The sequence below is a fragment of the Hyperolius riggenbachi genome, chromosome 10, assembly GCF_040937935.1.
Source record: "Hyperolius riggenbachi isolate aHypRig1 chromosome 10, aHypRig1.pri, whole genome shotgun sequence".
In the NCBI taxonomy this organism is placed as follows: Eukaryota; Metazoa; Chordata; class Amphibia; order Anura; family Hyperoliidae; genus Hyperolius; species Hyperolius riggenbachi.
In genome coordinates, this window is record NC_090655.1 from 28,313,049 (window position 1) to 28,329,209 (window position 16,161).

A 16,161-nucleotide genomic window follows, 5' to 3' on the forward strand; every position below is an offset into this window, starting at 1 on the left:
TGCCGCCATTCTATTGACTCAACATTTATGGTATGTACAGGTGTCCCCGCTAATGATGATCGTAAGGAGCATTCTACGCTACGCTGGAATTGCGCGTAATTTTCCGAAATTACACGTAGTTAAATTACGTTACGTTTCAATTTGCTCAACTACTGATGTGCACCGCAATGACGCATTAATCTACAAAATTATGCGTAATCCATAATGTAGTTGTATGCGGACGATTATGCCATCCTGTGGAAAAATTTCCGCATTAATCTGTCAAATATGCATGCGTTGAACTCTCTTATGCGAACATTCCCCCCTGTCCAATGCGTAATTTTATACGCATGAACATCCCTACGCATAAAAAAAGATGTATTAACACTTGCACACTAGACTTTGCAATACACATGTGGTCTACACGTGGCGGCTGTAATTACGCATAGCGTACTACGTTATGCGTAAATTCGTAAGCGTAATGTTGGAACTACGAATTGAAACTACGATGCCGCGTAGGCGTCAACTACGAGCATCACTAGTCCCCACCTGTTTTTTGGGACAGGCAGACACTGTACCCCATTTATCACTGTGCCCCGCCTCCTCTCCATAGGTCAAAAATAATCATTCAGTCCTAAACTGCCACCCAACTTTTTCGAGCACAATGGGAATGATGGAACTCAAGTTTTACCTCCTCCAAGCAGAACATAAGACTGGGGATTTTCAGTCAAAACAATTTTATTGGATACTCCAAATAAAGTGAAACGCGTTTCGCGGGATACAAACCCGCTTCATCAGGCAATAACAGATAGGAGTAAACAGCATCTGCCAGTATCATCAACACTGAGCGCCTCTGCACTGCCTCCTCTATTACCAAGATGGGTTTTTAAGTTCTTTTAGTGTTTTTTATCCTGTTGGCGCCTCTGTTATCCTATTATCTGCATCGAGTCCACCCTTGGTGGAGGGTTGTACCCTTCCTTCTTCTACTACAGAGAGCGACTTTTTAATCCTGAGTGGGGACAGGACAATCTCCCCACCTGCTTTGACAGTGGTTGCTTACTTGGTAACCCTGGTTTGCGAGTATTAAATTCATATTATTACTCTTCCAATTATACATTACCAGTACATACTACACTATATTGGGCTCTTGGTGTTCTCTCATCCCTCTCATCTATGACTAATCACAAGTTGGAATTTGGCAGCTCAGGAGTCTCCTCTGTTTGCAGCTAATTGGTAAACACAGGATGTTAACCCTATGTCTGCTTCCATAAAAGCAGAAAGTAGATACACTGCAATTGTATTGTAAGATTTGTATCAACTGTAACAAAAAAAGTTTTTCTTTAAATGTTATTATGCTGTTGCTTAGCTTTTAGAGCAGAGAGGAAGTTCTAAGTTCAGGTCCATTTTAACTAATATTTTGTATTTCAGATCTCTGCAGAAAATTGTTCAATGGGGACAGTGGTGTGATATCCTCTGAAAACCAACCTTCTCCATACCCCAGTAATTCCAGCTGCCTCTATCTGATCCGAATACCCGCAAACAAGGTACTTGGTTATCAGTAGTTCAGTGCAACCCATTGGGTATACAGTACGTGAGTGGGATACAGTTCTGTTTTTTTTTGTTGTTGTTTTTTTTATTGAACGTACCCTGCCCTGACCTCATTTTTAAAGAGAATCTGTACTCTAAAATTCTTACAATAAAAAGCATACCATTCTATTCATTATGTTCTCCTGAGCCCCTCTGTGCTGTTTCTGCCACTCCCCGCTGTGATCCTGGCTTGTAATTGCCAGTTTTTGGCAGTGTTTACAAACAAAAGACATGGCTGCTAACCAGAGTGTGATAGGCTCAGAGAAGCTCTGTCTGTGAGTCATACATGCAGCATACAGAGCCTGCAGGGTGCGTGGAGGGGGTGTGCATAGCTTTCTTCCTATCACAGCAGAGCAGCACATTCCTGCCCGAGCCGACAAAGGAAAGAAGATTAGATTATCTAACAGAGATTTTACAGAGACAGAGCAACCAGAAAATGCTGCAGTAAGACAGACCACATTAGAACAGGTATAGGAACTTGTAGGATAGAAGAAATAAGGCTGAAAATTTTGTTACAGAGTCTCCTTAAATGAAAAGTTTTTAATGCTTTTTCATTTGTCACAACATGATTCTCCCCCTTTAGCCCCCCATCCCCCGCTCTGCTCATCTGTAATGCAGAGCTCGGGGATGGGCGGGGAGGAAGTATCAGTACTTCCTCTTCTCTGCCCGTCCTCAGGAACGCCCCCTCCACTCGCCGCTAATAGTGCCTATCTGCACAGCGCGCTGGGGAGCTGCGCTGTGTGCAGTCTTGACGTAATTTAGCTCAGAGAGACAATGTACTAATAGCTGTAATAGTAAACTATCATTCTGTGCTAAGACCGCACATAGTGCAGCTCCCCAGCGCGCTGTGTATATAGGAACTAATAGCGGCGAGTGGATGGGGCGTTCCTTAGGACAGGCAGAGAGGAGGAAGTACTGGCACTTCCTCCCTGCCCATAATCGACATTCTGCTCAAGTCAAATATTACGGCTGAGCAGGGGGTAGGGGGTGGCGGGGGTTAAAAGTTATGTTATTTTAAAGGGAGTTCAGGGGTACTTTAAGATCCTCAAACAACATACTTAGGCAGAATATCTTCCCAAACCACATCATTACGCAGTGTTTCCTCACAAACTTAATTAGACAGACTGTGTACCTAAACATATTTAGGCTGTACCCCCCCTACACAGACACAACGTATGTAGGCAGCCTGTACCCCCCCACCCCCCCTCCCCCCGCCAAAAAAACAAACAAATCATAAGCAGTGTGTTACAATTACAAATAAAGTACTATATAAGGATAGGAATCAACATAACATCATGTGTATGTGGTCCATATAGTTACTCATGGAGAGAATCTGAAGAAATGACAACAAAAGTTGTTTAGGCAATACCCTTAATGGCTAAAGGTTGCCACACACCATACAAATGTTAAAATATCTTTTCAATTCAAGAACTGCAATCAGTTTTTCTGTTTTTCTGACTGACTGTAACATTTCAAAAATCTGACCAATGTACCACACACGTATGTTACATTTGTCCCCGATCATGAAAAAAATGATTGAAAACTCAGAAAAAAATTGCTTGGTTCTGTACATCAAGTAATTGACAATCTACCAAACACCGTACCATTTTGATAAAAATTGATCTGAAAAATCCAACAATCCCGATCTTCTTTTATCGAAATAAAATGGGAAATTCGATCAGATTTCTTGAACGAATGAAAAAAAGCTTTTGATTTTTCGGGACAACCGATCGTAATTATCGAAATGGTTTAAAATTGGATCTTTTAATTGTATGGTATGTGGCCACCTTAACTGAACAAGATTTCCTTATGGACTTTTTTTATATGTATGTCTTAAAGGGTATATCACTGTAATTTTTGTAAAGAAAGGCTGTTTTTTATTGATATAGTATACAAAAAACACTAAATGGAAAAAATATACCTCATACATTTCCAAATAAAATATTATCGCCGTACATTGCCATACATAAACGTAATAACTGGGACAGATAGGCAACTAAAATGTGTGTGTTTATCTATTGTAGCACATTTTATTTTAAAGCTATGATGGCTGAAAACTGAGAAATAATGATTTTTTTTCCTCATTATTCCCTTTAAAATACATTTAAAATAAAATAATTCTTAGCATGTTAACACCACCCAAAGAATGTCAATTTGTGGTAAATAAAACAATATACTGATTATTTCAATGTAATAAGTAATGATAAACTTATTGGTGTATGAATGGGAGGAGTGTGGTAAGAGGAAGAGGAAAAACCTGTGGTTGGGAGTGGTTAAGTTTCTTCTTAAGGCATGATACAGAACTTGATCAGAACCATATAAAGCTAATTCTTGCATGCACAGACTTCTCGGAAGATTTTATGAGTGTAGACAGCAACTTGAAACTTGATCAATCCAGATCAACAATCCAGTTCTAGAATCTCCCACTTCATATAAAATATAAAAAGGATTCTTGAATCTAATGGCTGCAACAAACAAAGTGAGTAAACACTTTCAATGAACAAATGTCTAGGTAGGCCAAAGGACAGTGAGAGATTAGGATGTGTTAAAGTTTGTATGTTTATAAGTAGGGAGGGATGGTCGAAAATGCAGATTTCTGTTACAGTGGAAATTCCGATTTCCGCCAATACCGATCAGGGTTGCTCATAAACTACGCCAGTGCGAATCTACGCATCGTAGTACGCAACTACGCATCGTAGTTCGTAGGCGAAGTTTAAGAACTACCCTTACGCATTTCCGCGTAGTCGTAGTCCCGCTATGCGTATCTTCACCCGCTACCCGTAGTTGACGTATGTATTGCGAAGTCAACTACGCGTGCGGTAACTGCATTGATATGAGTCATTGCGCATGCGCAGAAATTTTATTGCCCTTTGTACGCATACAATTCCTCATTGGATGTTGGAATGTATGCTTAAATTAGTTTGTGTATGCGCGTAGTTAGCAGATTATTGCGGAAATTTTTCCGCATAAGGGCATAAGCGGTCGCATCAACTACGCTACGCAATACGTGAAGCTTGCGTATTTTAATGCGTAGTCTACGGTATGCTAACATAGCGAAGTGGCTGATTTCGGAGCCGTAGATTGCGAAGCGTATTTACGTAAAAATACGCGTAGTTCCAGCGTAGCGAAGTTGGCTGCCTACGACCATCCCTGATACCGATTACCAATTTCCGATCTCTGTTTTCCAATTTTCGGGGAGTCTTTCTTTGGTAAATTTTTGCATCTTCTGATTGGCCAAATACTTCCGAGTTGACTCTGCATTCTCTGATTGGTCCAATGCTTCTGAGTTCTGTGTTTGCGCTAAAATGATTTTGAAAATTGCGGTAATGCGGTATTGCCACAGAAATCTGATGTCTGATTGGAAATGCGGACCAGGGAATGAGCATCACTATTTACTGTATGTGACAGGGTGACCTGGTGGTGGTAAATATCAAACTGGGATTACCCATTGCCAGATCTTTTTTGTTGACAGATTTTACTGACATTCCAAGCTTTCGACATGAAAGGCTTTCCACACTGCTGCTCCTCAGACTATCTCAGAGTTTACGATGGACTCACTACATCTTCTCCCGTACTTCTGGATAAGACTTGTGGAAATACATTGCCCCACCCTCTGATGTCATCAAACAGAGTGATGCTACTGGAGTTTGTCATTGGCGGGGCTGTGTCTGGTGCCGGATTCCAGGCTTCCTATACTACTGGTAGGACAACAAACTGAACAAAAATATCCATACTTGTGACACAGATGAAAGTACAGTAATACATCTTCTAGTAGGGCATAGTGAAGCAGTTAAATTGGGAATGACCCACACCTAGTAAATTGGGCACCACCATGGGCCATAATGCAATTTACAGTAATAGTGGTGCAGATAGGGTAATCTGAGTGCTGGAGTTTTGCAATCGTATAGCCGAACTCTGGTTAGTGGCAGTGAATGTGGCTTTTATATAGTACTGTTTTGTGAGATGCTGTGCCTGTGTGTGTTGTCTATTCATCTCCTTGTTCCCCCTGGGAATCACTCCTTGAAAAAGGTTGTACTTCTGCCAATGTCAGATTTTCAGAATAGAAGGGCTTGCTGTGTTGTGTCCTTCAATCATCCTCCCATCTCTCTTCTCTGCCCCGTTCACTCCCTTTAATTGCAAGCCTGCATCTTCCTGTCATAAAATGTACTTTTGCCAAAGTCTTATTTTTTTAAGGAGTAATTTTTTTTTCTATGCTTACATTAGGTACTTTTGCCTTGAGTCAGGTATGCTGTACTTTAACTCCTTGCCGACCACTCCACGCTAATAGTCGTTAACACGGCGGCAGCCTTAGGACCACTTAACGCCAATTGGCATGAAGTCCTGGGCGGGATTTTGCAGGAGATCACGCGCGCCAATGCACGCATATCTCCGCTTGAATGACAGAGCGCCGTTAGGAGACTGTTAGATGGAGAAACTGCCGTCTATTTACATAGTACAGTGCTTCAATCTAAGGCAGCGCTGTACTGGGGACAACCATGTGACACGGCTGTCTCCCTGGGAGGCACAGAAGCGATCGGCTGCAAAGATGAGCAGAAACTACGCCAGTGTGAATTTACGCATCGTAGTTCGCATCTACACATCGTAGTTCGTGGGCAAAGTTTCAAATCTACGCTTATGATTTTACGCGTAGCGAAGTACCGTTACGCGTAGTTTACGCCTCTACGCATAGTTCACATGTGTATTGCGAAGTAAACTACGAATGCGTTATTCGCGTCTATTTTTTGTGTACGATTGTATGCTTACAAAATTACGCATCGGAAAGGGGAATGTACACATAGAATAGTTCCTTGTATAAGCCTTTGCAGAGGAATTAATGCATAAATGTTTCCGCATAATGACATAAGCATCCGCATACACTACGCTTCGCACTACGCGTAATTGCGTATTTTAACGCGTAGTCTACGAAATGCATACGAAGCGAATATTTGATTTCAAAGCCGTAGTTTGGCGAAACGTAATTGCGTAAAACTACGCGTAGTTCCAGCGTAGCGAAGTTGGCTGACTACGACCATCCCTGATCGGCTGTCATAGACTGATGCCTATGACAACCGATCGCTGTGATTGGCTGCCACGGGAAGGGAGGGATATTAAAAACTAATTAAAAAAGGGGAAAATTATTAACAAATAACAAATGAACAAAAAAAACAAACAAACATGCTGGCAGGGATCAGAGCCCACCAACAGAAAGCTCTGTTGGTGGGCAGAAAAGGGGGAAGGGAATCACAAGTTGACGGTTGTATGGCCCTGCAGCGAGGCCTTAAAGCTGCAGTGGCCTACATTGGAAAAAATAGCCTGGTCACAAGGGGGTTGTAAGCCTGTGGTTGCAATTATATGCGGGTGCTTAGCGCTTCCGCAAAAGTGCTCTTAGTGGGTCCCTGCCCTCAACCTGTTATGTGGATTAACTAATGAATCTTTTCTTTTTTTAGTTTTATGTGGTGGGATCTATACTCAGAACAATGGCACTGTCACATCTCCTAATTATCCTGTATTTTACTCAAGAAACCTGAACTGTTTTTACAGAATCATAGCCCCACAGGGGTACAAGGTGAGAATTGTTCTTCCTCCCCCATTATGTCACCTCTCATCATCCCTGCCCACTGTTCACCTATTCTGCCATCTCTGTGCCACCTCTTATCAACCACTCCTACTCTTCATCTGTTCTTCCATCCCCGTCCCGTGTCACCTCTCCTAAACCCAACCCACTCTTCCCATGTTCTTCCATCCTTTATGTCACCTCTTATCAACCCCACCCACTCTTCACCTGTTCTTTCATATCACCTCTCATCAACCCCACCAACTCTTTATCTGTTCTCCTTCCCCCATCATGTCAACTCTTATCAAGCCCACCAAACCTTCATCCGTTCTCCTTCACCCATCTTGTCAACTCTTATCAACCCCACCAACTCTTTATCTGTTCTCCTTCCCCCATTATGTCAACTCTTATCAAGCCCACCAACTCTTCATCTGTTCTCCTCCCTCCGTCGTGTCAACTCTTATCAACCTTGCTCACACTTCACCTTTTCTGCCATCCCCTGTGCCACCTTTCATCAATCACTCCTACTCCTTATCTGTTCTTCCATATCACCTCTTATCAACCCCACTCACACTGTATATGTTATTATTACCCCATTATGTCACCTCTCCTCAATCTCACACACTCTTCTCTTCACCTCTTCTGCCATCTCCGTGCCATCTCTCATCAACTTCTCCGACTCTTTGTCGCTTTTTCCATCTCCCATGTCACTTCTCATTAACTCCACCCACTTTTCATCCATTCTTCCAACCCCATGTCACTTCTCATCAACTCCACCCATTCATCATCTGTTTAATCCAGCCCCCATGTCACCTCTCCTGAGCGTCATCTACCCAACTACATCTCACCTATCCTTACACCTCTTGCCCTGTTCTCTTGTACTGCATATTAATCCTGTTTGTGTTACCATTTCCCCTCTTTTACTAATCCTACTATGTTCACTAATCTATTCATCTGTCTTACCTACCAACATTCTGTACTTATTCTCCTGCCCTAAACTCCACAGGGACCATCCCTTCCCCAACATCAGACACTCCTTGCCCACTCACCATCTTTCAGACCCCATATTTATTGTATTGCCTCACTCATATTCATTTTACTGCCTTACTCATATTAATTCTCTCCATTCCAGATAACTTTGACATTTGATGACTTCTTTTTGACTATTGTCCCAAACTGTGACTCTGGAAGCTACCTGAAAATTTATGATGGCAGTGACACCTCTGCGCCTCTCTTAACCACATTATGCAACATCCTTTATGACACAACAGTTGTGACCTCCACAGGGAACAATATGGTGCTTAAGTTCGTAACTGATGATGGTTTTTCTGCTCCTGGCTTCAGTTCAACCTACCGTTTTGGTAAGTGGACATTTCCTAAACTAGAGTAAACCCTGAAGAACATTATGAGAAGTAACCTACAGTGATAATGGCATGTATAAACGTTCCATAATTTCTGAGTGTGCTGCAGATGTATTAAAGCCAACTGAAGGCAGCTGAGCTTCCTTATTAGTCTGTGAACCATCTATTACTAACGAGGGGGTAGGTTTTGACAGTCCCTTCACCAAAACAGATTAAAACAATTCATGAAATACTTAAAGTTAACAGGGGAACTCTGGGTACCACCATTCTCTTCCTCTTCTTTGTCTTCTTCTTCTTCTTCCTCTCTCTGTGGGAGAACATTTGATACTCTCCTACTGCAAAAGGCTCCGTCTGATCCCCACCATGTCCTTTCTTGTCCACCAGTACTGTTGCTTTGATGCATTGAAGATCCAGCAGTGCCCTCTCCCAAAATGGCAGCTATTCTTGCCTATTCCAGCACCTGGCTCAGCAGAAAGGTGTAGGGTTAGCTTTAATTGACGTGGCTGCCGACCACTTACCAGAGTGGTCAGCCATCACCGCAGGTTTCTATGAAAAACTGGGCCATCACTGCTGAACCTTTGCCTCTGTCCCCTCTCCCCCCATGTTTCTTAGGGATGACAGATGCCAAGTGCAACGTAATATGGCAGCCTTGGCTCTTGGCTTTCGGACATAATCCTTTCAGAACCTGTATGAGCCAAAACCAATTCCAGGTACAACCTCCCCCCCCCCCCCCCCCCATTTGTACTTGGCAAAATAAATGATTCTGAGTGGTGATTGGAAGGCATGAGATAGATGTACAGCACTGAATGGAGAAACTTGTAGAATTCAGTGCTGATTTGGGTGAGAAGGGATCTGAAAACACCGGTGTTTAATTTTCATGTACCGTATATACTCGAATGTAAGCCAAAGTTTTTGGGGCAAAAAAGTGGTCCAAAAGTGGGGGATCAGCTTATATTTGAGTCAGGTATGCAGGACTTTATGTAGTGCATGTATTGGAAGTGTGCTTGTATCTATAGCTACATCTCCTCAATCCCGGCACTCATCTTCCTGTCTTCCTATCCTTGCAGCTTTGTACTCATTGCCAGAGGTCCAGGCTTCACTGTCTGCAACCTCTTTTCATTCTAGGCAGCCATTTTGCCATCTCCCTTGCAGCTGTGTACACGCCACAAGAGGTCCAGGTTTCAGTGTCTGTAACTTCTTCTCATACCAGTCAGCCATCTTCCTATCTTCCTTAGAGCTCTGTACTCGCCACTAGAGGTCCAGGCTTCACTGTCTGCAAGGTCTTCTTGTTCCAGGCAGACATTTTCCCATCTCCTTTGTGACCCTAGAGATCCAGGCTTCAGTGTCTGCAATCTCTTCTCCTTCCAGGCAGCCAACTTTCAGTTTCCCTTGCAGCTCTGTGCTTGCCGCTAGAGGTTCACACTTCACTGCAGTCACATCACATGACAATGAAGGCTTGACCTCTAGTAGCGAGTGCAGAGTTGCAAGGGAGACAAGAAGATGGCTGCCCCTGGCTAGGCCGGATTTATACTTTGCGTCTCTAGGCCAAGTATGTTGTACCTCCCTTTTCTTGTGCAGCAGCGCCCCTCCCATTCCATGTGCAGCCCCCTCTTCCATGTGTATCTTTCGTGTACTGCTGCCTCTTTCTTTCACGAACGGTTTCCTTGGGCATCAGTTTCCGTTTTAATCTGTTACTCCTGATTTTCAGCCTCCGTTTTCATATGTAGCAACCCCTATTTCATATCCAGTTGCCGCCTTGGGCTGTAGCCGCCCATGGCCTTTTCCTTTGTGGCCTTTTCAGAAACTGGCCCTGTGCACAGAACGAGAAGAGGTTGCAAACATTGAAGCCTGAACCTCAAGTGGTGAGTACAGAGCTTCAAGGGAGTCAGGAAGATGCCAGGAAGGAGGAGAGGTAACTATAGATATAAGCATGCTTCCATGCTTCTAATGCCTACTCCGCATCACATACTTCAGTATATTAATTCCAGAGCACATCTCTTACAGGAATTTCATTTCTACTCCAGTTTTCACTGATGATAGCCTCTGACTGCAGACCTTATCACTATATTCTTAGTTTACAATGTGCAGGCTTCCTTCAGAGTTACTAGGTGATGGAGCAGAGTGTTCTGTACACACAGATAGGCACCCAGTATAACAAGTTAGAACTCTTTACTGAAGAAAAGGTGGAGAGATAAATCAAACACAACCATCAGGTAATGCAGTTTACTGAGAACAGAGAGGAACAAAGAATGAATACAGGAAATCCCAATACCATAGAGATCGTTGCAGCTTAGTGCAGACAGTGACATCTTGTGGTAGCTTTACTTTACTGGAAGTTTAACATTGTTAAATCTAACACTAGGTTCACATTTTTAATCCTCCTGTTTCTTACTTTTACAGTTCCTGTTATTTCTTGAACCTGGGAATAAAGAAGATCAACCACGGTTTTACATTCCAAAGTGGAACACTACACGTGGTTTAATTAAGATGTGAATAAAATGTCGTTAGATTCCAACTTTGGTCAAGTCCTTATTAATGTGAATCTATAGATCAGAGGCGCCCCAGTAGTGCCAACTGGCGATAGAACCTCGAAAGACTCCGCTGCTGTGACCAGGAGATCTCTACATGTAGGATGCACTCCTCCTCCAGAGATTCCTTTAGGTCCCTGCCACAACCTGTGTACGCATTCTCGGGGCAAAAAAAAAGATTAAAGAGAGTCTGTAACAAAAAAAAGTTTCCCTGGGGGGTACTCACCCCAGGAGGGGGAAGCCTCAGGGTCCCAATGAGGCTTCCCTCATCCCTCTAGCTGCAGGCAATCTAGTGCTGGATCCCCCAAAGTCTCCAGCAATCCTCCCTCGACAAGCCTGACAAGCACTGATAATCGCTGACTTATTTACCTTCCCTGGCTCCAGCGGGGGAGCTGTTACGGCTCTCCGCCTTGGAGATAGATGGAAATAGCTGATCTCTGTCGGGTCCGCTCTACTACTCAGGCGCAGGAGACTTGCGCCTGTGCAGTAGAGCGGGCCGACAGCGATCGGCTATTTCCGCCTATCTCCGACACGGAGAGCCGATACTGCGCCTGCGCTGAAGCCGGGAAGGTAAATATTTACATTGCCGCTGTTCAGAGGGGCACAGCGAGACTGCCGTGGGACACAGGAGGACGTGGGAAGCCTCAATAGAATCCAGAGGCTTCCCCCACCTGAGATGAGTACCCCCAGGGGAGATTTTTTTGGTTACAGATTTTCTTTAAAGAGAGCGGTGCTCTCAGTGGGTGATATCAATTATGTCCACTTTATTAGATAGAAGACAGCCAGTGCAGTAGAAGGTACACTTACATCATGAGGGTTAGGCCCGGATTTACATCACAGGAGCCTATAGGCACAGATGTACTGGCACCTTAGACTTCACCCTCCATGAACTTTCAAACCCCAGCTGAACCGCACCATAAGTGAGCTGGCTGACCCAGCTGTCACTTCACCCTTTGTTCCCTTGCCCACCATAGGTAGCTACAGGTGTCTCTTATGATTAGCTCTTATCATTAGCCAGAGGTACCCTCAGCAGGGGCGCCGCGAGGCACCAAGCAAACCAAGCAGCCGCTTGGAGCCTCAAGGTCTTAGGGGCCTCGGCGGCTCAGTGATGTCGGCGTGACATTACTGTTTTCCCACAGCCCCGCGAGGCTGGCAGAGCAGAGCAGGGCTACGGGAAGATGGCCGCCACCGAAGCCCTGCTCTGGAGACTATTTATGTCTCCAGTACAGGGCTTCGGGTGGCCATCTTCCCGTAGCCCTGCATTCAATCAGCGTAGGAGACTGGAGGAGGGAGGGAGCTCCGTGGGAACTGCGCGCCTGAGGAGCCGGGCGGGAGACGGGGAGAGAAGACTTCTGCCAGTGCCAGGTGAGTAAATTCTTTTCTTTTTGCAGCCCTAATTGCGTTTGATATCTGCTGAAAATGTGCCCTAATTGCATTTGATTTCTGCTGAACTGTGCCCAAATTGCGTTTGATATCTGCTGAAAATGTGCCCTAATTGCGTTTGATTTCTGCTGAAAATGTGCCCTAATTCCATTTGATTTCTGCTGAAAATGTGCCCAAATTGCGTTTGATATCTGCTGAAAATGTGCCCAAATTGCGTTTGATCTCTGCTGAAATGTGGCCCAAATTGCTTTTAATTTCTGCTGAAAATGTGCCCTAAATGCGTTTGATATCTGCTGAAATGTGGCCAAATTGCTTTTGATTTCTGCTGAAAATGTGCCCTAATTGCATTTGATATCTGCTGAAAATGTGCCCTAATTGCGTTTGATTTCTGCTGAAAATGTGCCCTAATTGCGTTTGATTTCCGCTGAAAATGTGCCCTAATTCCATTTGATTTCTGCTGAAAATGTGCCCTAATTGTGTTTGATTTCTGCTGAAAATGTGCCCTAATTGCGTTTGATTTCTGCTGAAAATGTGCCCTAATTGCGTTTGATTTCTGCTGAAAATGTGCCCAAATTGCGTTTGATTTCTGCTGAAAATGTGCCCTAATTGCGTTTGATTTCTGCTAAACTGTGCCCAAATTGCATTTGATTTCTGCTGAAAATGTGCCATAATTGCGTTTGATTTCTACTGAAAATGTGCCCAAATTGCTTTTCATTTTTTCTGCTGAAAATGTGCCCTAATTGCGTTTGATTTCTGCTGAAATGTGGCCCAAATTGCTTTTGATTTCTGCTGACAATGTGCCCTAATTTCGTTTAAAATCTGCTGAAAATGTGCCCTAATTGCGTTTGATATCTGCTGAAAATGTGCCCTAATTGCGTTTGATTTCTGCTAAACTGTGCCCTAATTGCGTTTGATTTCTGCTGAAAATGTGCCCAAATTGCGTTTGATTTCTGCTGAAAATGTGCCCAAATTGCGTTTGATTTCTGCTGAAAATGTGCCCTAATTGCGTTTGATATCTGCTGAAAATGTGCCCTAATTGCGTTTGATTTCTGCTAAACTGTGCCCTAATTGCGTTTGATTTCTGCTGAAAATGTGCCCTAATTGCGTTTGATTTCTACTGAAAATGTGCCCAAATTGCTTTTGATTTCTGCTGAAAATGTGCCCTAATTGCGTTTGATTTCTGCTGAAATGTGGCCCAAATTGCTTTTGATTTCTGCTGAAAATGAGCCCTAATTGCGTTTAAAATCTGCTGAAAATGTGCCCTAATTGCGTTTGATATTTGCTGAAAATGTGCCCTAATTGCGTTTGATTTCTGCTAAACTGTGCCCTAATTGCGTTTGATTTCTGCTGAAAATGTGCCCAAATTGCGTTTGATTTCTGCTGAAATGTGGCCCAAATTGCGTTTGATTTCTGCTGAAAATGTGCCCTAATTGCGTTTAAAATCTGCTGAAAATGTGCCCTAATTGCGTTTGATTTCTGCTGAAAATGTGCCCAAATTGCGTTTGATTTCTGCTGAAAATGTGCCCAAATTGCGTTTGATTTCTGTTGAAAATGTGCTCTAATTGCGTTTGATATCTGCTGAAAATGTGCCCTAATTGCGTTTGATTTCTGCTGAAAATGTGCCCTAACTGCGTTTGATATCTGCTGAAAATGTGCCCTAATTGCGTTTGATTTCTGCTGAAAATGTGCCATAATTGCGTTTGATTTCTGCTGAAAATGTGCCCAAATTGTGTTTGATTTCTGCTGAAATGTGGCCCAAATTGCTTTTGATCTCTGCTGAAAATGTGCCCTAATTGCGTTTGATTTCTGCTGAAAATGTTCCCTAATTGCGTTTGATTTCTGCTGAAATGTGGCCCAAATTGCGTTTGATTTCTGCTGAAATGTGGCCCAAATTGCGTTTGATTTCTGCTGAAATGTAAGCCAAATTGCGTTTGATTTCTGCTGAAATGTGGGCCAAATTGCGTTTGTTTTCTGTTGAAATGTTGCACAAATTGCATTTGATTTCTGCTGAAAATGTGCCCTAATTGCGTTTGATTTCTGCTGAAAATGTGCACAAATTGCGTTTGATTTCTGCTGAAATGTGGCCCAAATTGCGTTTGATTTCTGCTGAAATGTAGGCCAAATTGCGTTTGATTTCTGCTGAAATGTGGGCCAAATTGCGTTTGATTTCTGCTGAAATGTGGCCCAAATTCCGTTTGTTTTCTGTTGAAATGTTGCACAAATTGCATTTGATTTCTGCTGAAAATGTGCCCTAATTGCGTTTGATTTCTGCTGAAAATGTGCACAAATTGCGTTTGATTTCTGCTGAAATGTGGCCCAAATTGCGTTTGTATTGTGCTGAAATGTGGGCCAAATTGCGTTTGATTTCTGCTGAAATGTGGGCCAAATTGCGTTTGTTTTCGGCCGAAATATTGCACAAATTGCGTTTTTATTTTCTGGTGTCTGGGGTAACTGTTGCTGCATTTATTATTTAATGGTCACAGTTGGCTATATTTGCTGTGCTATGGTTAAGCTCCACCTATACAATGTCATGGCCACACCCAATCACTCCCACATCAAATTTTCCCCGCAAACAGCCCGCCTCAATCCGCCCTCCCGCTCCACCCACATATCATGGCCATGCCCACTTACGCGGGATAGCCCCACCCATTTTTGCCACGGTGCGCTTTGCACGCCGCAGGATAGGGCCTCTTCCTACAGTCCGCTTGGGGCCACAAAAACCTTAGCTGCAGCCCTGACCCTCAGTATTAAGTAGCTAGTTGTGCCCCTGACTAAAGGTAGATCTCGTCAGTGAAATGCTGAAAGCTGAGTGAGTAGCCCCTCATTTACCCTCTGCTCGGGACTCTGCATAGAGAGGGAGGCAATAGAGAAGGGGAGTGAGCTGTGTTTCCTTCATCAGGAGCCTGTAGGCAAGTGCCTACAGTGCCTTATGGTAAATTCGGCCCTGACGAGGGTCCAGATCCATTTAAGACCCTCTCTGGTATCTAGCGCTTCCCACCCTTGCGGTACTATTCCCTTCACTCCAAGCTCTGCAATGTTCTGCCCGCTCTCGTCCCGACCAGTTTCAGCATTTTAACATCATCAGGGGTAACCTTAGTCCTTATTAATGTTTTATAGCAACTGGTGTTACAATTGGAAAGATATCCACTCACTTCCTGTCTCAGTGTTTTCCGTCACTTCCTGTACCTCTGCCTAAGAATGACAAGCATTAGTCACTGGAGTCTAGTAAAAAAGCAGCATATAGCAGATGTTTCGGTTACAGTAGCAGGAAATTTGGCTGCCTGCGGCTAATGGACGATTTGGGTGCCCCATAGGTGCTAATGCAAAATATCGTTAATACGGCTGGCAGAGCAGAAATTTGGGTGCCCGATAAATATAATTTCGACTTTAAAAATGTTAAAGTTTTTGAAATATGTTATCATTTTGCAACTTGCAACGTTATAGTTTTTGTAGTATTGTTTCTTTTGTGTGTACAAATTGTATGTTATCAAATATTTTATTGTTTGTATGTACAGATTTGACGTTTGTAAGGGTGCTTGTGCAGGAGGAATGGTTAGGGTTAGGCGTCGGGAAGGGGGGGGGGGGGGTATTAGGTTTAGGCACCACCAGCCAACAAATCTCTCTCCAATCAGATTCGATCAGAGAGAGATCTATTTCTTGGTCAATCGGCTTCCAAAATCGCTAGAAGTATAGGTACCTTAAAGCGGACCCAAACCAAACATTTTTTTTAATTCAAAAAAAATTTAGTTGCACCACTCTGACACATACA

At 43.4% G+C, this 16,161-nt stretch overlaps 1 protein-coding gene across 2 annotated transcripts in view; it reads left to right on the forward strand.

Annotated features, from left to right (window-relative positions):
* Positions 1-10,996, forward strand: part of LOC137533807 (embryonic protein UVS.2-like) — a 65,169-nt gene extending 54,173 nt beyond the window's left edge. For both annotated transcript variants that reach the window (XM_068255052.1, XM_068255053.1), the window contains 5 exons: positions 1,408-1,523; positions 5,039-5,267; positions 7,014-7,132; positions 8,253-8,481; positions 10,882-10,996. In XM_068255052.1, the coding sequence (XP_068111153.1) occupies positions 1,408-1,523; positions 5,039-5,267; positions 7,014-7,132; positions 8,253-8,481; positions 10,882-10,898 (710 nt within the window). In that variant the 3' untranslated portion in view covers positions 10,899-10,996. The remainder of the gene's footprint in view (positions 1-1,407; positions 1,524-5,038; positions 5,268-7,013; positions 7,133-8,252; positions 8,482-10,881) is intronic.
* The last annotated feature ends 5,165 nt before the right edge of the window (positions 10,997-16,161 follow it).